Source organism: Hippoglossus stenolepis, chromosome 5, assembly GCF_022539355.2.
Source record: "Hippoglossus stenolepis isolate QCI-W04-F060 chromosome 5, HSTE1.2, whole genome shotgun sequence".
Taxonomy (NCBI): domain Eukaryota; kingdom Metazoa; phylum Chordata; class Actinopteri; order Pleuronectiformes; family Pleuronectidae; genus Hippoglossus; species Hippoglossus stenolepis.
In genome coordinates, this window is record NC_061487.1 from 8,869,762 (window position 1) to 8,897,142 (window position 27,381).

The following is a 27,381-nucleotide window of genomic DNA, read 5'->3' on the forward strand; positions in this document are numbered from 1 at the left end:
ACAATACGTTTCTGTTTAATATTTTTTGGAGTGAACACATTAATCTTATTCCTAACTGCATCATGCATCTCTTCCTCTCTGGTGTAGACTTCTCAGTCTGCCACTGCATATTTTCATTTTAAAGTTTTTTTGCAGGTACATGGTTTAATTCTTCCTGAACAAATCTGAGCCACATTCAGTCACTAAATCCGTGAAGAGCAATTAATAGAGCTCTTGTAGCTGTTAATATAATAAAGAGACATTCAAATATAGTGTTTCATTATCAGGCTCCATTTCTAGTAACCTATTTTCCCTTTTAATTTCTAACTTTCTGTCATCTCAGTATTTTCCATTTCCTGTCGTCTCTATTTCCATCCGCCCTGCACGATCACTCTCTCTGCCATTTTGCTTTTCCTGCTTTCATCATTCTTCATATCATCTGTCCTGTTTTCTCTCTCGGTTTCATTCCTTCTTTCCTTCCATGCCTCTCTTTTATCTTTTATCCTTTATCCTTTCATTTCTCCCTCCTTTACCTTATTGTCACTCCTTTGTCACTGTCTTTTTTGGCACCTACGTCTTGCTGTGTTCCTGTTATATTATTTTAATATTTAAGAATTAATTCAAATTATTTAATTTATTTCATTTTCATATTTCATTTTCATTATTTTTAGCATTGACAGTCTCTGTAGGGATGTTGGCAGGAAAAGCATCTGCCAGCCTCCCTTGTCTGGCACTTACCACAGATAAAACCTCCTTTTGCCGTCATGTCTTTTATATCCTCTTGTATCTGTTGTAGTTGGTCACTGAGCTTCACCACCTCTCCTTCTGAGATGGTAATCGTTTGTTTTTTCTTCTTAACTTCTGCACTGTCTCTCTACATCTCTCCCCGAACATCTCTCACTCTCCCGTCTTTTCTCTGTCCCTCTTCCCCTCTTTTTCCCAGAGTCCTACTCATTGTATTTCTCTCTCTTTCCCTTTTTTCCTACACCTCTCATCCGAGACAAGGTCTGATGGATCTGTCTTATTAACAGCTGCGTAGGCGTGAAGCTAGCCTGTCCAAATGCTATGATAATGTGTCAGTGAAACATGCATGCTTCAGCCATTTGTGTGTGTGTGTGTGTGTGTGTGTGTGTGTGTGTGTGTGTGTGTGTGTGTGTGTGTGTGTGTGTGTGTGTGTGTGTGTGCGTGCGCTTGCCGTACATGTGTGGTTATGAAAATAGATTCTGTGCAGGTTTATGATAGGAAGAATCAGTCTTTAATGTACCTATATGCATTTAGTTGTATATGGATTTTGTAGATTAATTATGCAGTATTACTCTCAGGATTGTATTTGCTGTGATTATGTAAGGCACAGTTGAATAGCATCCATCCAAGTCGGGTTTTGCATTATGACTGTGGAGGACCAGTTGAGTTCACGAGGGAATATTCACTAAAGAATCGTCTAGAAAGTGTCCATCAGAAAACAAAGATTTTGAACTAATCCCTTAGTCACTCATAAAGGAACTTATACATCTAAATCACAATGCATCAGACTGATTGGCAGGAAATTCAGTACCTGCAGCAAAAGTTGTGCCCCTTTATACATTTTCAGCTAGCTAACCTGGGTTATTTTCCATGGTATAAATCGCATTTCTGAGATGCTAGGGCCAAAAAAGTTGCGTGAGCCTAATATTGTCTTAAAGATCTGTGAGATACAATGTAAACTTAAAATCACCTTGAAATGCACTTTGAGTGCATGTTCATTGGGCTAAGTTCACTGTTTCTCTTAGGTCCTAAATTTCCCTTGGGATCTATTTATGTCGTCGGGTCCTTGCGCTCAGCTAAGCTCATGTTTGCCTCATGATTCTATCTAGTACACAGAAACAAGAGGGATCTTCATATTCTCTGTGACAGACAATTTGCCTATGTTCCAAAATGTCACACGTTTCACAGATGCTTTTTAAATTCAATTTATTTGAGTGCCATTTTGTAGATAAGTCTGTCTTAATTGTGAGAACAGATCTATAGAATTTGTATTAGTTGAACCTGATATTTTAAGATTCCAGTATATTTGGGGGCTTGATTCAATTAATATCCAACAGTGGGATTTCTACTGGCAATGTACTCACAGTACATCAGTGCCAATCATCTTAAAACTTGATGGTCTTGCCTTTTTATTCAGTTTTAGGTAGATTTAGCTTTAATTGGCCTTTATCGTCTTGTAAATGACTGTGTCCCTCTGATCATCCTTCCTTGTGTTGCTTCTTTCATATTAGTGGATGATAATGTTTGTATTATGAGTTTCATGTTGCAATTTGCAAATACTCATAAAATCCCTCCAATCCAATTACACATACTATTCCAATTTAAACATTCAAATCAAAGAGTATGCACTTTTCATTAATGTGTGTAGGAGGTTTGGATTATAATGTAGTTATCCTTCTGTTAGCTGCGAACCCTAATTATCCAATTACCATCGCACCACTGCAGACACCACAGGAGAGGCCATTTCAGCTGTTGCCCTGTGCGCTATCCAAAACATCCACTGTTCTGCTATTTAAAGCCTCAGTGAGGCTGAATGACGCACTCGAGGTTTTCTTTTGTAGGGGCTCTTTTGTAAACTTTTATATTCAAGGCTGGGGATTGAGCTGGTCTTTTTCAGCATGAACCCCTCTGCTTCACATTCATGTACGTACACACACATTTATACCTTTTTCCTGTTGGCCACAGAGGCTCTCTGCTGCGGCAGAGCTAACCTTTAGATTACTGCCACATGCTGGCAACAGTGTAGTGGAGTTCACTGGAGCTCATATTCTGGTTTATATCTGTCACCTCCAGCCCCGGCTCAGTCTGCACCAACCGGCCTCCTTCTTTTTTTTCCCCTATTTGATGTCAACGTCAACTGTGATGGAGGCATTGGCTCACCGGCCATCAAAGCAGAGCTGAAACGCCATCTGAGGGCGTTTTTAGCAGCAGGGTGTGTGTGTGTGTGTGTGTGTGTGTATGTATGGAGGCTGGCGTCAGCGGGCCTGCTTGCGTGGGGTTATCACACATTTAAGTGGCTAAAGTGTCAGGACTTTACAGCTTCTAGGAGTACGTTATCAACTCTTATTTTGGCAGCAGGAGAGATTGAATTACTTCTTCGGCTGCTGCTGTCTGGGTCTGAATATCCATCTGCATCTGAAGTGTTTCTAAGTGTGTTCACGCCACATCTGTCTGTCTTTCCTTGGGTCCTCAGCACTAAGGGGAAAATGTTGATAATGGAAACTAGTTGAAATTTAGTGCTCGAAGAAATGCAAATTTTGGGTTTCTTAATCTGTTTCCATGTGTGTTCTGTGTTATCATTTTTATAACCTGCACAATGATCTGGCGCATCTTCTCCTTCCCTGTTTGTCTCGATTTTACGATCAGAAACCTAGTTTTCCATTAATGTTCGTTTCCTCTATTATCATTTTTTTTTCAAACTTTCCCATTTTAACTTCAACTTCCTGAACTGATTTTCCAAACAAGTAGACACAGAGCGGAACATGTTGAAATCAAATTAAAACCTTATTCATACGGAGCACGTCTGCCTGGTGTATAAACAGAATTCCTGGATGTCACTTGACATTTCTTTCCCTTTTACAATTTTTTCCCCCCATTGACTGTTCCTCCACGTTGCTCCCCTCTTACTCCTCTTCATGCTCTCCAGTTCACCTTGACTCTTTTCCTTCTAGCTGTTCACCCCTCCCCTGCTCCTTGATATGAGATTTGGTGATTTAAAGGAAGCCGCGGCAGAAATGTGAAATATGCTCAGTCTCTCTTTTCAAGGGGTGCAGCATAGCAACACTTTGTTTAACTGCTGCCATAGCAGCATTTTGGAATTGAAACAGAAGCTGTTTTCAGACATGACCTCTCCAGAGGTTTCCTTTCACACAACGCAGCTGGAGATTCTCTGCTCAGACCAGTTCACAGTGCTAAGTACTGGTCTTAACACACCCAAATGCGACCTCAATGCATTTTGAGATCCAGTCACTCCAACCACATTCAGAAGTGGTCTGGGATGCATGGGATACATTCTTTTCATTGTGTGAATTTAGATGCAGTCTGGCTGATGTCCTCTGACCCACTAGTTTTCACTGGTGGTTTGTGTGCAACGTTAAAAGATATGTAACTATTCTCCATAAAAACCTGCATTATCCACAAATGTTTCCAACAATTTTGGAAAACCCCAAATTATATTCAAGGTAACAGGACATTTAATTGTGTCGACTTTAAATTGCCACATATCAGCTTTACACGTGACTTTGCAGGGCAAGTTATACGAGTAAGGAAAACAAAATGCTAGCCAGTTAGATTTGCTCCGGAGTTGCTTCAGGTAAATTTTCATCGGCAATGGTGGTTAAGACAACTCCTATGATCTCATGCAGCTCCACAATGTCATCAACGTAGGTCTTTTATTATTGTTTTGATTGAGAGACCCCTAGTGGCCAAAGTTACATATTGAATGTTTACGTTTGGAACTGGCAACTTGCTGTTTATAAAAAATGACCAAACAAAATGGCAGGCAAAACAAACAACTAGTAAGTCACCAATGAAAGACTTTCCTGCAGAGTTACTGACGTGCAGCATGATGCAGTACAGCACCATCAGGACCATAGAGGAAGATCACATTGAATGATTTGTTGAGACTGAAGTGTCAGGTTTTTAAGTGGAAAATGGAGATGCAGTAGGTAGATCGTTTTTTGGTTATAGTTTTGTTGGGAGGATAACGATGTGTCAGTGCTGAAATAACGGATGGTGTGTGTGTGTATTTCTCTCAGATAATTGATTGTAACATTTCTGAATGTTTTTGATCTTCAGACGTCATCCATTCATACAGTGATGTGATGCCTGTGTGTTTTACTTGTGGTTGTGGGTGTTTTTCAAGTTTTAAGGTTTCTTCAGTGACTTTTACATGTTTTCCTGTGAGAGGTATCATTAAAATACAGGAAAGGTCTTTGCTTTAAAATGTCAGAATCTTTTCAGCCATTACCTTTCCTGTGTAATTATGTCTTCACCGCGGCCTCTTTTTTTCACCAGATTGCCTTATCCTCCCACAGACATAACAAGAGGAGGCTAACTGCTTTCCTCCTAATGAGCAGACTATAAATGACCTCCAGCCTGTACTCTGGTGTCACTCTTGACTCATGGTCAATATTGCTGTGTGAGATTAATATGCAATATTATGTGGATCTAGGTTCCTGCCCTGTCACATACTCTCACCAGGCTGCTAAGTGCCCATCTGAAGTGTTGGTCCTCCTCCTTTTCTACTTCACTCAGTAATTTATTCACCTCAGAGATGGAGAAGTATTTCCAGCAAGACAGAGAGGGAATAGGGCATGTTTGCATTTACTGAAGGTTTTCACTGAAGCTGAACATTGTGTCTTTGAGTTGTCGTTAGTGATGTTTGGCCGGATTTTTCCATGTATTTATTAATGATGGGCTGTGATTATTAGGTTTACACAAACTCTTCGCTCTTCACGTTCATTTCCTTTTATTTGTCAAGATTCATCCTCCAGTGGAGTATTCTTAAAAGGGTTCACTTCAGTTAAGTAATCAGTAAATAATCGTCAAAATTTAATCAGCAGAGCTCAAGATATCTTGATGCTTAGGGTGGTTTCACACCTACCCTGCTTGGTCTGGACCTAAGGACTTTTCAGTTTAAGTTGAACCAAAATAAAAGGTGTGAAAGGTGCCACGGACCATCAGTCCAGACCAAAATGTTGTCCAAGCCAAAGGGGATGGTCTCAGTCCGGATTAAATCAACCATGGTTCAGTTCGTTTGCAGAGTATAAACAATTACTTTGAAAAAAAAAAAAAGTAACAGCTCCAGTTTTCATCAGAGGCTGACCATTTGTCAAGTGACAATGACACTATTCATCATGGGAATGGAATATTGCAGGAAACATTTTAACAGTGGTTGGGATGGGAGTCAATGGGCCAGTTTTTATATATTTTATATTATATATCATTAAAGAAATATATATTATAAATATATTCTAATATTACTACAGGTCCAGGTGCTCATGTGACCAAATGCTGTCAGTAAAATCTGCGCAGCAGAACACAAATAAAAGAATGGAAAAAAACTCAAATCATTACCATTGCATAGCCTAAAGACTACCTTCCTAAAAACTACAACACAGAAGAAGGATGCATCCTCTTTCTGTGAGTCATCAATGGATGAGTCATACATTGGGACACAACAATCTTTTTTTATTCTGTCATGGGATTGGGACAGGAGTGATTTGGGAAAGGAGTGACAATCCACTCCCACGTCTCCTTCTGTTTGGCATTACAAACTGGAGGTGTGAGGTGTTGAGGGGTTTCAGAGCCACTGAAGATATTATACACAGCTCTCACAATACTTCTTGGGATGAGTAAACTGAACTGAATTTCCCTTGAAGTTCCAAAAGGTGTGAGGTGCTGTGTGTGGCATCGTAGGTGCAACAGGAACCCACAGCTGCACTTTTTAAAGAAAGACATGGTGTCATTTGTCAGTTTTCTCTCAGCTGTCAGCTCTCCTTAATCCGTCAGTCATCACCTAGAGGAGAAACATGTCCTTGACTGGCAATGAAACCTGCATCAACGTGCCCTTGAGCAAAGAACGGAAACTGAGCTGCTCCACTTGAACAGCTCTGTAGGCAACAGTATTGTAAAACTGTGAATGCAGGTTGTCTAATTACAGTGCAATAATCAAAACTGTACATTCTGTTTATTTTCTACTTATGAAATAAGGAACTCATTGTTGGGGCTGAGGGTTGTACAAGGGGGATTTAGCGCTAAGAGGCGCTTGAATCTAAAAAGAAAAAAGACATTAAAATGATAGTATTTTGTGAAACCTGGTCCAAAGATCTGAACCTTTATGGCAGTCAACATAGATTATGATCCTTAATATTATATTAGTCATCAGATTTGAATGCACACAACAACTAAGTGAATAAAACAAACAAAAGAATAAATAGTAATATTCCAGAATAAAGACAATTGAAAAATATGAGGGTGAGAAACTGAGAATAACTCGATATTGCCAGATCTTTATGACCTTGACACGTGGTTCACTTTTAAATAACATATAAACACCATAAATTAGACAACAAAGTCAGATTTATGGATCTAAATGTTGTGTGGAAGATATAAGGAAAAAGATATAATCCGATGTGAGAGTCATGATAAAAATCATTGAGGTCATACTGATGCAGCTGAAGCACACCTTGTTTAGTGAAGTGCCAGTCTCCTTTCATGTTGTCTCTCTTCAACCTCTCAATCTCTTCCTCTTTTCCCTTTTCTTGTCTCTTTTCCTTCTTCTTTGTCCTCAGTTGAATTAGGTTCACCTCGATTCAAAGAGGCTCGCTGACTGTGAGAATCCACAAGTTGCCTTAACTGCTCTTATAACCAGCAAACAACTGTCAAAGATTTAAAAGAGAATTGTAAATCAAATCAAATCCATCTTTGTTTATATCGCACCTTTCGTGCAAACACCGTAAACATACAATAATAGAGTAAAACACAAAAATACAGCAATACATTCAGCAATGAAATAGATAAAATAAAATAAAATAAAAAAACAGCTAGATAAAATATAACAGGATAATATAATTTTAGGCTAAAATGGAAGGTCTTTCTTTACGAGTGTTTACCGGCTGCTCTGGCCAGTTATTCCATACACACTAAATAAGTAAGTAGTTAATTACGCTGTAAAGAAAGCAGGGTTCATAGAGGGAATTTTGATTTATTATTCACTGTGGTAAGTTATGGTGCAGTGGGTTACTTTGCTTTCCCTCTTGAGTCTCTTCCCTCCGTCTTATAGCTTTTTCTTTATCTCTCAAGGCCAATTTATACTTTATCAGTAGCTGTGTACCCTATACAATAGTCTACCTAACTGTACATCACAGACTGTAACAACTACGATTGGCCCGCTTGATATCATGTCTCCTCCTGCCCCAACCTGTTCAATGGTCGGACACATCATCTCCTCTGATGTCATCCGATTTTTTCAGTATAAATAACTGATATTGAAAATTGATTATCTCCAACTCCATCAGTACCTTTTCAGTTTCAGTTGCCATTGTTTGAAGTCCACTCTGGCATAGAAACCCTTCTGCCAACTAGTGTATTGGTGGTGCCATTGCAGAGTGACGCAGACACATCAGATAAAGAAATGCTCAAAATGACAGGTTGTCGCCCCTGACCTCGCCCTCTTATAAACTTTCGCGAGCCTTGTAAACTACAAAGTAAAGGTGTAATTTCTCTGTTTTTTTTAATTTTTATTTCTGAACATTCAAGGACCTGTGATTTACTTCATTTCAGTTTCCAGTTCCAATTGCCTTTGTTTGGATAAAGAAATTATTATGTGAAAAGAAAAGGTTTTTAATAATTTGGCACTGCAGTGGTTCAGTTTTATTGCACAAAAGGCCAAGTGCCTGTCTATCTTTCCTCTTAGACTTTAAATTAACTCTTAATCAAAAAACAATTGTTTTTGAGAACAGTTCTATTTGGAGTCTTTTCATTAAATAAAATATTTGGACAAAAATGAATCTAATTTACATTTTTTACAGTTTTTGTTCCTGACCTTTTTTAAACATTTGCTTTAAATTCTGTTGACAACAGAAAGAAAACAGAGCTTCTGTCTCTCTCTGGTCCTCCAACCCACCTACACCACACTCCACAGATTTACATTATGCATCTGTAGATAGAGGTTGTTAATGTACTGAAACTGCTGGATGTGTCAGTGTGAAACAGTTCAGCCTCTATTGTGGAGGAAAGAGATGAAGGAGCTCTCTTCATTTTAAGATAAAATGTGAGACAAAGACGCAAGAAAAAAATGAAAGGAGACCAATATTATGATTTATTTTATTTCTGTAATTCACACAAATTAAAACGTTTTTTTATCTGTCTAGTGAAGCAATTTTAACTGTCAAATGTGTGTTTGCAAAAATAACAATGCTTACAACTAAATTGATTAATTTGAAAAAAAGATAGCAGGGCGTTGCGTGTTTCAGAGAAATATAGTTCTGGGTAATTTTTTGGATGAAAGAATACATTACTCTGCCAATGTTGTTCCTTCTGAAACTAATCACACAGATTTACACGTTTGCTCCGCCTGGTGTCAGCGCATTGACAATAAAACATCCTGTGTTGAACGTCTCATCTGTCTCACCACAGTAAGACAGCAGCAATAACAGGCCTGTCACTATGCAAAGATATATAGCTAGCAAGGAGGTGTGTGTGTGTGAGGATGACCCTCATTACGCCCGAGCCTTTTTTAATATTGTCTTTAGCTTCTACAAAGATATCGGGAGTCTCCCAGAACTTAACATCAGAGAAATTAATAAACAGCCATTTAAATATCACACAGCGTAAACAACCTATGTTAACTTAACATGCCTTTAACATTGTAAGTTACTAAGTACTAGGTATTTATCTCTGTATACATTTACAAAGGAGCGGTCCAGACCTTTTTAGAGACATGACTACTGCAGACAGGGTTTAAAGAGGTTTAAGGTCTAATGGCTGGATTGTGGGGTAATAATGCAGGGCCCACTTAGAAGTTAAATTGAGCTGCTGTCAGACGTGCACTTAACTGGGGTTTTATGTGATGAAGCAAATTTCAGAGTCGGAGGCTCCAGACCTTCTCTGGAGTTTCTCCTGCCAGGCTCTGAGTAAAGGGGACGTGACAACACAGCAGGAGATCCTCCGCAGGATTCACCGAAAACAAGTGGTTGTGTTGACTATGTTTTTAACATGCGACAGACGAAAACAAAAAGAAAACAAATATTTCAGAATGAGACACAGACACAGACGAAGATGTGTTGTTTTGCATGTTTATACATTGCGTCCAGCCTCCTGCATGCTGCGCCAGCCCTCACCTGTTATTTTGAATGCACCTGAGTGGAGAATCTCCTGCTACGTTCTACATAGGTGAGAGAACATCCGGACCCCATTGTACGGCTTTACACTGCCACATCAATAAGGAGCCAAATATTTGAGCTGTCTGACTTTATTTTCTGTAAAAGCATATTGAAGCAGATACTGAATATTTGAATAGCAATAACAAATACGAATTAGTTGTATTGTTTAAACAGATGATAACAACTGTGAATTCTATCAGCAAGTCCAACAAAATGACAGTCTGTCTGTCAGAGGTGTCACATCCGGACAGACGGACAGACGCCTCATCAGCACTGTACTGCAGAACAAACAGTCAGTCCTCGTTGGAAGAGTGCAGCATGTTGGATGTGCTCAAACATTAGACTGTCAGACAAACACACCTTGGTCTTTGTCCAGTGTTTGGTTTATTATCTTTGACTTGTGTATGATGGACACTTGTTGGCAGGTGAGAACCAGTCAAAACTCTCTGGAGATTTCCTCATGCTGCAAGACAATTTAAATTGAGTTTATTTTTAAATAAAAGTACTTGTGTTTGATCAGAGCTGGGTGATATGACTTCATATCAATATCACGATTATTTCAAACTTTAGCCTCGATTAAAATTAATGAAGGATTATTTTATGCCTCCCACCCCCTTCGTGATAGTTGGGGCCTCAGGGGAGCTGAATGGTCACATTACTGATAATATGGATAGGTATCAGTAATGAGTGCACAAGAAGGTCTGAGCCACAGACTGTATGAACATTGATGAAGCATCTTCCCTTCCTCTCTCTTTCACAATCTGAATTGGGACAATCTGTGTCCCTCGGAGGGCTCGGTCTAGACTGCAGAGTCCAAACCAAAATGAGATGGTTCTGCCTATTCTGCTGTCGCCTAGCAACAGAGCTGCAGTTGGACAAGACAAGAAAGTTTTAATGCCCTTGTTTTGAACATGTGTATCATTAGCTGTTCAGTTGATTTGAAGTAAAATACACATCAAGCATTAGACGTCTCGTCATGTCACTTTCCGCTGTCATGACCTCTTTAAAACGGAGCTGAAGCTCACAAGAAGGAGCCACCCATTGGAGCCTTCGTTTCTCAGGGATGGAAGGATGCATTTGCCTGCCTTATCTGGAGGAGCCTTAGAAATGAGACTGCCACAGCTGTGACGCAGGTGGTCTACAAATGCAGCCTCCTTGGGTTGCAATTTCCAACTTGATACAGTCAGTGTCTGTGCATTAGTGATCAGGGGATGGAGCCTAAGTAGTAGACACAGACTAGACCTATCGTGAGCCAGTCTCAACTGTTGATCATGTTTTTATAACATCAAATAACTAACGGAAACTAAACTGAAAAAATTGGCACTTAAACATACATTAGTTTCATATCTTATCTGTTGACATGGAGGAGGCGAGGGTTAAGACCTATACTGCAGTCAGCCTCCAGGAGGCTATTGAGACACTTTGGCTTCACGTTTGCGGAGCAGTCATGTCGTCCATCTTTATGTACATTCAATGGTCTGAACATATCACAAAAAAATAAAGATGTTAAAACTTCCACTGACAAACAAACAGAAGTAATACTCTGTTGCTGTTGAAGCTGTGCAGCGCTGCTTGCTAATGAATTTAAAGGCTTTCATGTTGTACCTGTATCCTTGGAAACTGCCCCACAACACACACACACACACACACACACACACACACACACACACACACACACACACACACACACACACACACACACACACACACAACGAAAACATACTGCCTTTCTAAAAAATAAATAAGCCTGTGATCTCCAGCCAGTGTTTGTTTTTCCTCATCCTCTCATTTGAAAACTGCTAAAAACAAAAGCTGAATGCACAGGAAGACACGAAGACAAGAAGATCTGTTAATATTTTACTGTAGCAGGTTAGAAAATCTGTTTGAGGTGAAGTCTGCTGGATATCACTGTGAGCTTTGCAAATAAATCAATGTATGAGCACCTGCTGGAAAACGGTGGAACATGAGCACAGTGTCTTAGACTCCAAAACAAAAACGCAAAGAGATAAAACTCAGACGTGTGTCTCTGACTGCATTCATGATGTTAAAGCAGGTTCTTCAGTGTCTCTACCTTTGTTTGTCTTTGTAGAGCATGACTCATTAAAGCGTATTCACTTGGTCTGGATCCATCAACAGTTTGTTAGGTGGAGTAGCTCATTCATTCACAATCCTTTAACCACAGATGACGTATCTCTGTAGCCGTTTGTTCAAACCTGTTCTGTCCTCATGCTGCTCTATTGCTACTACAGTCATTGTGCTACTATCCGCATGAATTACATGCTGCACATTCCTGCTTGTATTCAACAGCTCATGCAAATCCAATGATGGCGATAAGTATTTTTCAGTAATAATAACTCAAGTGTTCTCTATGGGTGGAAACAATATTATGTAATCCTTCAGTCTGAAAACAAGTATGATGAGAGTCTGGAGTGAACTCAGTGATTGCAACATATCCACATTTGTTTTGGATTGATGGAACAGCAGGGTGGCACGGTGGTGCAGCCTCACAGCAAGACGTTTCCTCCCGTTCCGGCCAGGGTCTGCCTGTGTGTAGTTTGCACGTTCTCCCCGTGTTTGCGTGGGTTTTTCTCCAGGGACTCAGACTCCCACCCACAGTCCAGAGAATCTAAATCAACCGTGAGCCTTAGTAGATATTTATCTCTGTATGTCGGCCCTGCGAAGCGCTGGAGACCTGTCAAGGGTGTACCTTACAGTCTCCTGGGATTGGCTCTCGCCCCCTTCACTGCAACCTTCATTGGATAAGCGGTATAGATAATGGATTTCTATGGTTTATTCATAGTTATCAAATTCCAAAATCTGCCTTTTGTTGTCATGATTGTTTCACCCTCCAGCTGGAAATCTATGGAAGAAACAGACCTTGAAATAGCAGCTATTTAATGACATCATTTGGGGTAGTTAGGTGACACATCTTTAGAAAATGTTAACCCAGCATTCCTCTGTGATTTTCTGATTTGAGCCTACAGTGTGTCAAACCTCTGCCCCATTTTTGTTTCTCTCTATGTGAGGCATGAAAAGGATTAATGCCACAAGAATGCTACTATTTTCCATCATGAAACATAATACAGATTAGATCAGGTACATAAATAATAACCTTCCATGCTGAGGCTCATATGTCTGGTTTACATTTGGATTAAGGACTGGTGCTAATTTATCATTTGGAGGAACTACGAACTACATAAAGCAGTTTGCTGCTGTATGCACCTTTTATTTTTCTGCTGTGAGTCTGGTTTGTAAATTCATCAATCAGCCTCCTGTTGTGAGACGGCCATGTAAGGTAATGGCTCTGCGCCAACCTGAGGTTATAAAGGGAAAATAGACACACACAAGAAATTGTATTCATCATTGCCCTCCAAGGCGTGTGCTGTGGGGACAGGGAGCATATCATGACTTCAGATTATTCTGTACTTTAGCAGTCAAATTTTGGCTGTACTCACACACACACACACACACACACACACACACACACACACACACACACACACACACTAACCCATGTAAACTCTCCATGAACACTCCAGGGGATGTATATCAATTTTATATCAAATTTGAAAAAGCATTGTATCAAAATGTTTTCTGTGTGTCGTTCAGGCCACAGGGGGCTCGCATGATGTCCAAACCCACCGGTGAGCAGCTCTCCAGCACAACAGTCAGCGAGGCCTCTACCACCATCACCTCCTCCACTGTGGACAACACCTCTGGCTCCAAGGTCAGTGTGTGTGTGTGTGTGTGTGTGTGTCAGTGTTTGGCTCATTATCCATTTGCTGTGAGGACGACTATGTTTACTATGGATGACCATGTTGGGGAAACACCCAGGGTTTTCCACCAGTCTCTATGATGTATGTGTACATGTGTGCATTTTGATCGTTTACCATTAAATCAATATCAACATGGTGCATTGTAGCAAACAATTAAACAGTGGGTGTTGCTTGCTATTTTATTTCACTCACACTTAGAACTGATCTTCATAAAAACACCTGCTGAATCCATATTTATGTTTGTACTCAATGCTCGTCTCTGCCCCTCTTTACATACAAACTGATAATCACATGTATTTAGTTGTTAAACGATGATGTCGGACCACGTTTCCGGATCGTTCCGGTCACTTTAACCCTGTTGTCGTGTTGTGTAGCAGGTTTAAATGTTAGTCTCAAACACTCTAGAGCGTCAGTCCTGTTTGTGTCCTAATAACTTCAGATTAGTCATGGTGTTTATTTTTAAAGTGTAAAGTGAGCGCAGATCAGCGGGGTAATGAGGAGGAAGCAGACTTCGACAGGAGACTATGACACATACAGGACGTAGCAGAAAAACATGAATAGATTACGTTCAGTCAGTCCTCTATGCAGGAGCCCAAACATTAGCATGTGTGCTGCAGCTCCTACACTCTGTGCTGTGTGCGTCAACCTAGCCTGACATGGCTGTAACTCTATTCCAGCTACATGATTGGTTCAGCGCGGCGTTTTTCTCATTTTCATTGGCTGTTCGGGTTCTCTGTCAAAACATGGATGCAATGAGTTCTATCGACGTTATATCGACCATGTCTTATGTTTCTATCGAGGAAAAGTTATATCACGATAATTATCTTTATCATCTTATCGCCCAGCTCTACTAGAGATTAATGTAAGATAGAAAATCACCAACAAATGATGAGCTGGAAATGAACAGGTCACTTAGTGTCAAAAATAATTATGAGAGTGGGGCAAATGGCAGAAGGAAAAAAATGTTAAACACAGCACACACTCGAGCCAGGACACGGCCTGAGATCTTCAGTCTTTTGACAGCATCTTTACCATCAGGCTGTTCAGACAGAGGGAAGTCTGAGGCGTTGGTGTTAACACCTTTACCTTTTAAAACAGTGAATTGATATGAAGTCTTCCGTGAAGTCTATCTCTTATACCAATATTCTTAAATAGTTATATCCAATTAACTTCTCCTCTTCTTGTCGTCAAAAGCAGAGAGCTACACTACGCTACACAATAAAGTGAATAGTCTTAATGGCAGTGTTAAAGCCATCTCTCTTATTTGTGGCCTCTGACTGACTGACCCGGTTATCAACTGTTTCAGCTGACTAATATACGCTATGTGATGTTATCCGTCTGTATTTCTGTATTTTGGGGATTCTTCTCCCACATTTGCAGGTTTTAATTTTGAATTCTGAAATTAGGCCGATTTGGTTAAAATCACCTCATCATATCTAATGTGGAATATAACCCACATACATCCCAATATCAACTGATAGTGACAGCAACAATAAAACAAGGCACATTTAGAATTTTTACAAATAGCCGCCCACACTGAGTCTGGTTGTTGTAGAGGTTAATAAAAGTAGTAATGATAATAATAAAAAAATAATGGTACCAATCTTATGTAGTTACTGCAATCTGTGCTTTTGCAATATTTCCTGACAGGAACTGAAAAAGCTCAAATCCTATTTTGTTTATCCATTATCCTTGGCTCACTCTTGCTCCCTGACACGTTTCTTTCTTTCAGTCTGAATCCCACGCTCCTTTTCACTCACTCGCACACATGCACATACCCAGCTCCACAGTGGCGTGAAATCTCATCCTGCCCCATCAACAGGTGCCACGGGTCTGAGATTGAACACGTGTCATCGGGTGCGGTACAGAGATGACAGGGCATCCATCACAATGGCCCATTGCCATTTCCACGCCCCCGTGTTTTCTTGGCCTGCAGCCCTCCCAGGTGCTCTGGCTCATCACCCCTGCCATCAAAGAGCAGGAGCCTCAATCTGACAAACAAAACCCTTAACAAAAAGAATTCCGTCTCAGGGCGGGAGAGATGAGTCATTTGTGTCCCCCGCCATCAAGAAATAAACCTACTTTTTGAGCAAGTCGCATTCATTCCGCCAACATCAGAGACGACGCCAAGACAGAAATCAACCCATTTCCCCCACGAGTTGTGTGTCAAACTTTGAGCACTTGTGTTCTCTGTCGCTGTCTGCATATTTAGTCATGTTGTGTTGATAAGTCTGCACAACTTCCTTGGGATTCATCAAAGTCTGTGTCATTTAGTAGATCCCTCTGGGTCCCAGTCTGTTGTTATGAATTCATGTGCCTCGTCAGTTCCCTGCCTCAGTATTTGAAAATGCTAGTTTTATTGGCTCCTTAACATTGAGTGCTACTTTGAGCATTAAAACTAAGACGTTTTAATCATAGTAAATAATCACACAATGTTTCGTTGCTCAGTCATAGATTATAGGATTGGAAAAAGTGAGAAAGTAAAAAAATATATAAGAGTAACACTCCCTTTAATATTGCATTAAATTAAGGGTCCTTCTTCCTAATGCTGTGATTTGCTTCCTCACGCAAATGTTTCAGCTTTTGCCTCTTTGGGTTTTGATTTTGTTCGGTTTGTTGACCATACAAGACTTAGAGTCACACAGATGAATAAGTGAAAAAAAGGAGACTTTATACTTAGCAGCTCACATTTAAAAGTCCACTTCTTCAGGATATCACTTTGTGTTCTGACCCCAACCTTGAAAGTCCTGAACAAGGCCTTTTTAGGACACGCGAGCGGCCAGGCTAAGGTCCTAACGGGTGAATTTGCATTTAATTTGGTTGATATAGGCTAGTGACCTGACCAGGATGTAACCCGCCTCTCGTCCGATATCAGCCAGGATTGGCTCCAGATCCCCTGTGACCCTTGAAGGATCGGCAGTATAGATGATGGATGGATAGATGGATATCCATGGTGCCCTTGAGGGTGAATCCTAATGACTTTGTTATCCTCTGACGATCACCAGCAGATCAAACAGGGAAATATCTCAGCATCTACTCAATCTAATTTATCATGGGAAATATACCACATCGGTATTACCAATTACCAAGTAATTTTTATCACTAATGAATCAGTTTTTTTACATTTAATCATCACAAATTTCCAAGAGCCTAAATTAGATGCATTTCCTTTCTTTTTATATGAATTTGGAAATACCAGAAATTCAACACAATGCTGAAATATCCCGATGTCATAATGTCCAAAATCCTTACTTAAATCAATAGTTTAAACAAACATACGTGCCATACTTAAATTATTAAGAAGCTTAAAGCTTGAATTAGATAATGTTTGGCCTTTTTCCTTCATATATTGCTTTACAGCAAAAATAATCCTGATTTGAATTGCGGTTGGGGCAGAGTCTCTCAGTGTTGAGTTTGCATGTTCTCCTTGTGTCTGTGTGGGTTTTCTCTGGGTACTGCGACTTCCTCCCACAGTCCAAAGAAATGCAGATTGGGGTTAGGTTAACTGTCCATATGGTTGAATGTGCGTGGGAATGGTTGTTTCTCTCTGTATGTTGGCCCTGCAACCTGTCCAGGGTGTAGCCTGCCCCAATGTTAGCTGGGATCGGCTCCAGCTTCACCCGTCACCCTTAAAGGATAAGCATAGTAAGGTATAGATAATGGATGGAATGTATTGATGGATGGAAGGATTTTTCCTTCATAGATGACTTTACCTGTCATCAAATCATAAAGTCGACCAATTATTTTGGATCTTAAAGTAATCCAGATTGACTGAGCTGCCATGTTCAGATGATGTTAGCCACTGATCAGATCCACTTCAACAGATTGGGATTAGGTGTCTTGTGTAAGGACAAATGGATTTAAAAAGGGAGGGGAAAGCACTACTCCTGTTTAATTACCTTACCCTCCCGGATCATTCTTGTCTGGCTGGGGACTTGAACCGGCAACCCAGAGGTCTCAGACTTGCCTCTCTAGGCTTTTAGGTTGTCTCATCGTGTGCCTTTTAAGTAACAGTGTGTCTCACCTACAAGACAGAGTGCTGCTTTGCAACAGGGACCAGAGCCTGTTCTGCAAAATTACCTTCGGCCTAAAAATAGACCACTGCATCACACACACACAGATACATGCACGCACACAGAATATTTGCAGACACCGATGTACAGGCAAAGACAAACCTATAACAATGCATGGACACGTACGGTATTTTTACAGTTAAGGGACTTCAATGTGACAGGATGGGAGCTGCTCTGTGTCTTTGAATCATGCTTCGCCAACCAGCTTTCCTCTAATTAACGAGTGTGTTTGCTGTTTTCCAGCTGTGATTGCCTCCCAGTGCTGCTGCTGCTGACACACACACACACACACACACACACGCACACACTTATGCAGCCGTCACACCAAATCTTTTATTATAATAACAGTGTCAGGGTTGGGGCTGGTGTGTGTGTGTGTGTGTGTGTGTGTGTGTGTGTGTGTGTGTGTGTGTGTGTGTGTGTGTGTGTGTGTGTGTGTGTGTGTGTGTGTGTGTGTGTGTGTGTGTGTGTGTGTGTGTGTGTGTGTGTGTGTGTGTGTGTGTGTGTGTGTGTGTGTGTGGTCAGTGCCAGGGGGAGTAGTCTTTCTTCCGAGGTTTCAGAATATGCAATGGTGTAATGTGATTTCATGAATATGTGAACAGTGTATATAAGTACGTTTGCCAGCTTATGGAGCAGCCGCACACACACTAACACAATAATAAAGCAAGAATGTCATGGCTTGCTGAGTGAATCACTGTCATTTCCTCAGATGTTGTACATACAGTTGACATCATTATAGTTAAATAGAGAACAGCAGGAAATGCAACCACACAGTTAAACTCTATTAATAGACCTCAGCTGGACAGGTTAAGTCAAGATGCTCAGGTGGCTTCTAACATTATAATTTGCCTTTTTTGTAATGATTTAGTCGAAACTTACTAGTCCTTTTTCTACATTTTCTTTGTAGAATGAATTACTCGAGTTCATAGGAGATGGGCCAGGAATCTGGTTGTCCTTAGTCAAGGGAGAGTAGAGATGAATACATGTGTTATACAAAATAAAATATTGCATTTCCAGGTTAGTTTTCCATTGCATCATTGGTGCCAGATGAAAAATTGTTCAATTCAACAACTTTCAGCAGAGGTCAGAGCTGGTAGATATAATATATATGTAATTAATCAAAAGTGTCTATCCTTTCATATATGCTCTATTGTTTATTTAATTGTGCCACAATCTCACTCTTTACGGCAATATTGTCATTTGGACAGAGCGTTCTTCCACACAACACAGATGCAGTCAAGAAATTAGCATGAAGTGAATGAATATGACACAGAACAGGGTGACTCTGAACAAAAGTCAGACCAACCAAGACAAAACAAGGAGCTTGCACCTAAAAGAGGTGAAACATCTGTTTTGCGTATCAAAAGTCTCTGGGATCAGAAAACCATACTTTGTAAATCAATGGACTCAAATGCCTCTAACCCTGCCATCGACAGAGGAATCATGTCAAACGGTATGAAGTGAGCCTATAGATGAGAACCACAGAAATGCAGTTGAGTGCAAACCCCAAACTTGCACTTTGGAAGAGGCTTTTGACCTCTGTTGGTACATGGGATTTTAGATGTATCGCACATTCTGAGTGGAGATGTAGTCTGTCCATCTTCAGGCACATATCTGTTGTTCAGAACTTTTCAGTCGGACTACAACTTGAGCACTGCAGTTCAAATCCAGCGTGGTTTCTATGTGAAGTTTGCAGTGAAGCTTAGTTTTTCCTCTCTGCTTGGGGTGCTATATTTTTCATTTCGTCAAATCATCCATAAGCATCACACCAATTTTCACAGTAAAATGAAAAGTAAAGTCTTTTCATCTGACCTTCCTATCTTTTCCTGGTCTTGTTTCTTCCTCTTCTAATAGTTCTGTACTCTTTGCCACTCAGTCATCAACAGAATTCAATGTTACAGCTGCTCAGCAAATGCTTCACAGTCTTAAGTTAGCACCCACATTATTTCAGAGTTGTGATGTATCATCTTGTTCTTTCATTAAAGCCTGTATTACATGATGTATTATAATGCTTACATTTTTACTTAATACCAAATACAAATCATACAAAATACACAAAATAAGAGTAACTGTTGGATAAACTAGGGCAGCATGAGTTTGCCTGGGCCCCCCAAAGTTTGTTAATCCGGCCCTGCTCTCACCCAGTGTGAGCTGGGATGGATCCCTGTGATCCAGGATAAGTAGGTAAATAAATTAATCACAGGAATTGGTTTCCTGACCCTGGCTTAAATAATAAACTGAAGATTGATAAAAGACATTTGATTTGCACTAGTGATTCTCAAGAGCAAAAAACAATTATTGAGGAATGCACTGTAGACGTTAGAACACATAAGGGCTATTTTTGGGATGGAACAGTTCATTTTTTACAATTATTGTCAAGCTTTTAATTAGGTTAGATAGATTCATACTAACAGAGTGTGTTCCTGCTGAAAGTGAAGCCTGAGTTACTGCCTTCGCTGGAAGCAGTTCAGATTCCCAGCCTAAACTCTTCAGCAGGAGTTGAACCAGCGATCCTAAGGTCACAAGGCCACTTTTCTTAACTCCTACATGTGGAAGCTGTAACAGTCTCATAGCGGCAATGGCTGACACTGTCACTGAGGGCAAGTGGAACATTGACTGTCCTCCAATAATGTCTGTAATTATGTAACAACTGGCGCCGAAAACAAGGAGTACATTATAAGTAAAACTGAGGACTGTGACAGAGAGAACTGTCACCTTCATCACCAGAACTGTTCAAATGTACCATCAGTTTGGTAAAGCATTGACACTCTAATTCTAACAACGAGATATGACAAGTAGCCACACACCTTTGCTTCTTAACAAATTTTGTGTAAAAACTTACTGAGCAAATGTTTTATTTAGCTTATTAGTTAAGAAAATGACATATAGCACATAACGGCTGATGGATAACAAATTGAATATGGTCAACGCACATGTGTGATCCATGAAATGGCCAAGAGATCTACAACATTATGTGCTACTCACAGTCATTACTGTGGCCTTTGATTGTGTCTTCTTACATCCCATGAAAACCCTCTGTCTGTTTGTGTGTGCAGGGCTCCCGGGCCAGTGGCAAGGTGCACAGCTTTGGGAAGAGAGAGCAGGCCATTAAGAGGAATCCCAATGTGCCTGTGGTGGTCCGAGGATGGTTGTACAAACAGGTGAGGACGCACACACACACTAGCAACACGCTCCTTTCTCTGTACCAATAACAGCTGCTCATGCAAAAACTATAATTTTTTGTTCCTCAAAAAAAGGTCACAAACATAATCAAATTTAGTGTTTCAACAGGGAATCCACATGGCAGCTTGTAGACGTGTGGTGTGTTAGCAGGTCATAGCTGAATTGACTCCTGGCTAGCTGATTGTCTCAAAAACAAAAACGGAAATTTACACAAACATCATAGTATAGACAGATATGCAACAGTATTAACGTAATAGATGAAGGGTTTAGAATGAAAATGGTAGGAAAACATTGGCTCTAACAGGATAAGCGACATTGATAATGTATGGATGGAATGATAGGAACACTCAAGGTATTGTTTTCTAAATGTCTTATAAAAATCTTTAACTTTTCTTTTTACTTCATTTAATATGACCAGAATAATCCACTCAGTATTAATACTACTTTACAGGGAATCCTGGGTAAAAATACACTAAAACAACTAACATGCATTATGGTGTATAAAGAGCTTTTTTCATTGATTGGGCAAAACTTTAAAATATAATTTTGACCTTCAGATTATATTTGATCTAAACATATATATAATCAATATTGCAATACATATGTAATCTTAAAATATAGATGCAGAGATTCAGTGTCTTTTTAAAAACATATAACCTTTTTCTGCCAGAACTATTAAACTACTTTTCTTGCTAGAAATGGTGATGATGGATACTGTCTCAAAATATATATAATGTGTTCTGTGATATGCCAGATGGGGAAAAATCCCCGTCATAACCTTCAAAAGTCCAAGGCTGACATCTTCCAGTGTGTTTTGTTGAACCAGTTATTCAATAAACAAGGTATTCATGATTGATGTATTGATGATTTTACACAAGAGAAATGGAGCCGGGATGAGTGAAAAGAGTATTATAATATTTTCAGTCCACTAGCTAATCGGGACATTCATATAATTCATTATTTATTCATGTGGCAACAAAATCAGTCATTAATACCATTTTATGTCATTATTACCATGTAATGTCAGGGGATTGGACAGGTACCTTCCTCTGGACATTAGTGACCGACAGTCAGGCCTGTTAGTTTGCCTCTTACCCAGCACCAGGACAGGATGAGTCCTAGCAACATTTCCTCCAATGGCCTTGTTTCATTATTTCAGGCTATATTCATTCATTTATTTATTTATTTGTTTGTGCTCTGGCAGTATAGAGCACCTGCTGTTGATCACAAACAGGCTATTACTGGAGACTCTGTGTTTATTTTAAGTCATACTCAAAATATCTTTTGTTGGCATCGTCCCACTGGAAAGCGCCTGGCCTCCATAACTAGACAAATAATAAGTGATGTTTCTGTTGTATTTTAATGACCACATGGTGAGGCATACACACACACACACACACACACACACACACACACACACACACACACACACACACACACACACACACACACACAGGTTTGTGCGGTTATTCCTGCCTAACCCAAATCTTAACCTAACTGCAATTCATATCTTACATCTATCCTTAACCAGGAGCCCAGAAACAAAGTTTAGCCTCATTAGGACTGGGCCATGTTCTACTGAGGTCAGATATTTTTTAAACTACTTTTTGTACCTTTTGCTAGTTTTATGTTTAAAAAATTAATTCACAAGTCTTTGTTTTATAGCTAACGTGTTCTTATTGATCTATCTTATTTCTATCTTTGTAAAGCACTTTGAAGTGCATTTTATGTATGAAAGGTGCTTTGTTTTATTATTATTATTATAACTGGACCTTACAAGATCAGTGTTTACGCTTGAAAATGTCCTAAAGAGGTAACAAAAAGACACACAAACACACAATATAGGCACAATTTTTAGTGGACATAAGCATATGCGTGTACACAAATGATCACAAACAGTTATACAAATACATGTGCACACTATCAGGACCAAAAGCCATTTGCTCTCTCTCATCCCCACACAAACACACTGGGTAACGTGGCTGCATACATCTCGAGCCAAAGAGCGAGTTCAGATCTGTGTTTGAGGTGATTTCATCCCGTCTGTATCTCCTCTGCTCCTCTGACGCCACCATTATGAGCCAGAGAACATTAAAGACAAAGCAGGCAGTAAAGCAGCCGAGTCAGGCCCAGCGAGCCACAGAACGAGGACAAATGATCCCTCCCCATCCCTGATCTCTGTCCTGTTCACCCTCTTTATCCCTGTACACCTCACTTTTGCTTTCATTACCCCTGTTTGCTCACTGCGGCTGCCGTCCCTCGCTACCCCCTTTCTGTCTCTTTATTCTCCAAACTCTCTCTTCATCATTCTCATTATTCCCTCTCTTTTCCTGTGCATGATTTCTGTCTCGTCTTTGCTCGTTATCTCGCCAATCTGTGCTACTTTCCATCTCATTATTCATTCGTTCATTACTTACACTTTTCACCCCCCCCTCTCTCTCTCTCTCTCTGCAGGACAGCTCTGGGATGCGTCTTTGGAAGAGGAAGTGGTTCGTCTTGGCTGACTTCTGTCTGTTCTATTACAAAGGTGAGTCAAAGGTTTTCTTTTCCTAATATTGTCTGGACCTAACATGTGTGAGAAAATGATTTATATTCTCAGTCACTATGACCTCCACCGCCTGTCTGTTTATTTTTCTCTCTTCTCGCCCCCGCCCACACACAACTATTCATTTAGGCAAAGACAAAATGACAGACTCGCCTATAAAATATAATACAGTTCAAGATATGAGCAGTAAAGTCCATTTTGACATTAGAACTGAATAAACTCTTAAATTAGTGCCGACCTATAAGCCTTTTCTGGGTCTTTCTACTTCATGTCCTCATCAGTGCATGAAGTTTCCCTCAGCCGCTGGATCACATCCCATTACATCCAGGTAACTTCTGATTTAGTAATCTCTGAATAGGAGTCTATTCCCTTGTATTCCCACTATACACATGTATTCATTCACTGTGATACAGAACAACAATCACAGAGAAAAGAAGGGACAACTACAGAAACTTGCACAGTTCCTGGATACCTCCGATTTTAACTAACCTGTACACCACAGGTTACTGCTATCCATTAAGTATAATCTCATAACATAGCTAATAGAGCAGACTGTTGTATATAATAGAGGAAATGGTTATTGATATTATACTTGTTCAGTACCTATTCTAAACATGCCTAATTGGATTAGGTTTGCTAAAACTCAGAGGCAGGTAGAAACGGAGATGTTTAGAAACGATGACACACTCACAACTACTTGCTGATTGGGTCTTTTGAGTCATAACGAAGCCTTCGCTGATTGGTCAGCCTCCTATCACATGACCCCCTTCTGGAAGAAAACAACAGCATTAGCCTCGGCTACTAGTGTAAAACGTAACAAGGATAATCAATTTAAAACTTGACCCTGTTGTCTTTGCTAACAGCTGTTGTGCAGTTAAATTCTGTATTGTACAATAATACAACTGCTTACATGCGTAGGAGACGAGCTGTTATTCGAGCAATTTCTGTGTCCACTGTACCTGAATTTAAGGCATGTTAGTATGGACGGGGATTAAAACTGATATGAGCCAAAATGCTCGCATGGACAGAGATTGTTTTAGTTTGAAAATGCTGCTGCACAAAGAGCTGTTTATCTGTTTATTCAAATTTCAGTGAAGCTCGTCTCAGTACACAGAACCCTCAAATGTTGTTGCTGTTGCTGTGAATGTGCCAGGTGTAGTAAACATGCTGTTGTTCTGCTCAACGTCACTTGAAATGATGTGTTCCACACTTTACTTCCATGGGCCCTTAACAATACACATGCCAAGTGTATAGTTGATAACGTGAGCAGTCCTCGAGATATGCCTTCCACATACATCTGGACAGACAGACAGACAGACAGATTTCTGAAAGTGGTAAATATATGTGTTACTATAGTTTTGTGTCATGGATGTTATTTATTCCCCCAGGGCTGATAATCAGACTTTGAAGGTGATGTTGCACCAACTCGGTTTCTCTTCTCTGATCTGTTTGTTCTCTGCTGGTGAAGATGTGTAAACCAGCTCCTTTATCGTTTCCCTCACTGTGGGGTTGTGGTGCGTGCGGTTGCCATGGTCACACAGCCAGTTGTGGCTGCAACATGAAAAAGTGGAAGCATCACAAACTCCGAAGGCAGCGGGACATATTGTAGCTGTGAGCATAGATCAGTGAGGAAGTGCATGCCAGCTGCGATGTATCCTCAACAGCTGCACAGATACGCACTGACACCCTTACATATGACTATAAATCCAGCCTGAATGGTGACAACTCAAGCGTCCCCATGACAACGGAGCCAACCACACTTGCACATGAAAAAGTGTCGAAAGTTCTCAACAAAGCTGGTCAGTGACCCCCTTAACAAAATATAGTACGCACTACCAGCTCATTGAGGGAACTGTTGGGTTCCTCTATAACTTTAAGATATTGACCGTAAAATGTAAAGTGTCGTGATTTGGTGCTATGCAAATAAAATTGAATTTAAATGTTTGTCTATAGTGAACGCAAATATGTGTAAGTGTATTGAAAACAGGTTTTGATAGAGTGAACTGCAGCTGACCAAGGAGTTTGTCGGATCTGGCTCTCAGTGGGTTACAGCTGAAGCACATGGACAGATTCACATGCTCACTCACACACGATCCATCGGCATCCCTCTCCATTCTCTGACTGTGTTTACCTGCCTCCCTGTTCTTTTTCATATCCATCTTCCTAACTGGACCTTTTAGGACAAACTCGTCAACCTCCTCACCTTGACAGGAGGACGAAATTAATGCTCTGATTTTTCTTATCTTGTATTTCAAAGGTTTCTGCTCTCAACAGGAGGACTTTCGATCTGTCTTGCAGCACCACTTATCCCCTTTCGTCACGTCATGTTGTTAGACAAACAACCCGATCTCCTCTTGCTATTCTGTTGCCTTCAATGTCCGATGTTTTCTGTTTTCCCTTGAAATTTGGTTTATCGAATCGACCTTAATCACAAACTTACCCATTTCATTTTTAAAAACTAATTCCATTATTTCATTCGTCAGACAACACACGTAAAAAAGAAGGAACAAAATATGAGAATGAGGGTATCAGGAAGAACAGTTGATTGAATCTGAGCAATAAGAGCTGAATGTGTACTGTTGATTGGCTGAAATTGAAGTCGCAGGCATTTCATTAGATCAAATTGCCACATATTCTCCTCAAATGTGAGGATCTGAAAGGGGAATTAGGGTATTTTTTTCCGCCTGGACCCTGTCTTAATAATTTAATTTATCAGATTGTCTCTGCCAGAAGCTGCAACACGGAGACATTGGCTAGAATGTAATCGTATGGGGCATCTGCAACACCCCATGAAATATCCATTAAAGTACTTTTTTTTCACCAATAAAAGGCTGAAATATTAGTTGGCTGAAAATGGGTATTTCCTTACAGTCTGGCAATCTTACCCATGTCTCGCTCAGCAAGAAGTCACACTCACACCTCTGCGGCAGCTTGTTGTTCCTCCTCTGCTTGTTGCCTGTCTCTCTCCTTGTTCACTCTTCAATTTGTAGGAGCTCTTCGTTAATTTACTCTGGCTCAAATAAGTAGGAACGGCCATTGAAGTCAAATGCTTCATCGGTATCAGAAAAAGATCCAGCCATATTAGTTACTCTCAGTAAAATCAGAACTCCTCTGTTTAACTCTCTCTCACGCTTCCACCTCCGTCTTCCTGCAACAACCCAAGTTTCACAAAACTTGAGAGTGAGACTCCCCGTTGAGTGAGACAAGTGTAATGCTGCCAGACTCTTAGCAAAGACAGAATAACAATTTGAGCCTTTTATTGGTAAAAAAATAACTTAAAGGGGACATTTTATGGACTATCTTTTGCCCCTAAAGATGACTGCTGTCATTTCACGGTTGGCAGAGGAGATCTATTGCATCGATTACAAGAGTTTAAAGGAGTTTCTCACATATGCTTGTGATCTCAGTTCTGATGATCATCTAAACAAGAGTTTGGAAATTTTGAGTTATAATCTCAATATTTCTAAATTCCTGGATATGGTCTTTTCTTTGGGTTAAGTGGCAGGGTCTACCATTGTTGTGCTGTTTGGATTTAATCTAACTCCACTTGTCACAGTCTGGTCTGCTCAGTGTACGTGTGAGTGAGACACACAGAGCTCAGCAGATAGACAGGCCTCAACGTCTCGCCCCACCATTTAGGGAATGTCTCCTCTAAAGGTCCTTGAATTATTTTTAACCATTTGCCCCTTTTATCCACAGTGCCGCCTTATCACCTCTTAACCCAAACACACATACAGGCACAGATGCCGCACAGTCGCACACACATTTCGTCAGACCAGTGCCACATTTTACGATGCAGTTATCACTGCATGCTCACAGAAACACAGACATGCACGTGCACATTCTAGAGAGCTGCCACAATGTTCAGACGAAAAACAAACACTCAGAAGATCTTTATATATAGACGCATGATT

The 27,381-nt window shown here is 40.2% G+C and overlaps 1 protein-coding gene across 10 annotated transcripts in view; it reads left to right on the plus strand.

Moving 5' to 3' along the window:
- The window catches only part of plekha7a (pleckstrin homology domain containing, family A member 7a), a 125,384-nt gene that overhangs the window by 67,258 nt on the left and 30,745 nt on the right, over window positions 1-27,381 (plus strand). For all 10 annotated transcript variants that reach the window (XM_035156316.2, XM_035156313.2, XM_035156314.2 and 7 more), the window contains 3 exons: window positions 13,500-13,617; window positions 20,796-20,900; window positions 23,377-23,449. In XM_035156316.2, the coding sequence (XP_035012207.2) occupies window positions 13,500-13,617; window positions 20,796-20,900; window positions 23,377-23,449 (296 nt within the window). The remainder of the gene's footprint in view (window positions 1-13,499; window positions 13,618-20,795; window positions 20,901-23,376; window positions 23,450-27,381) is intronic.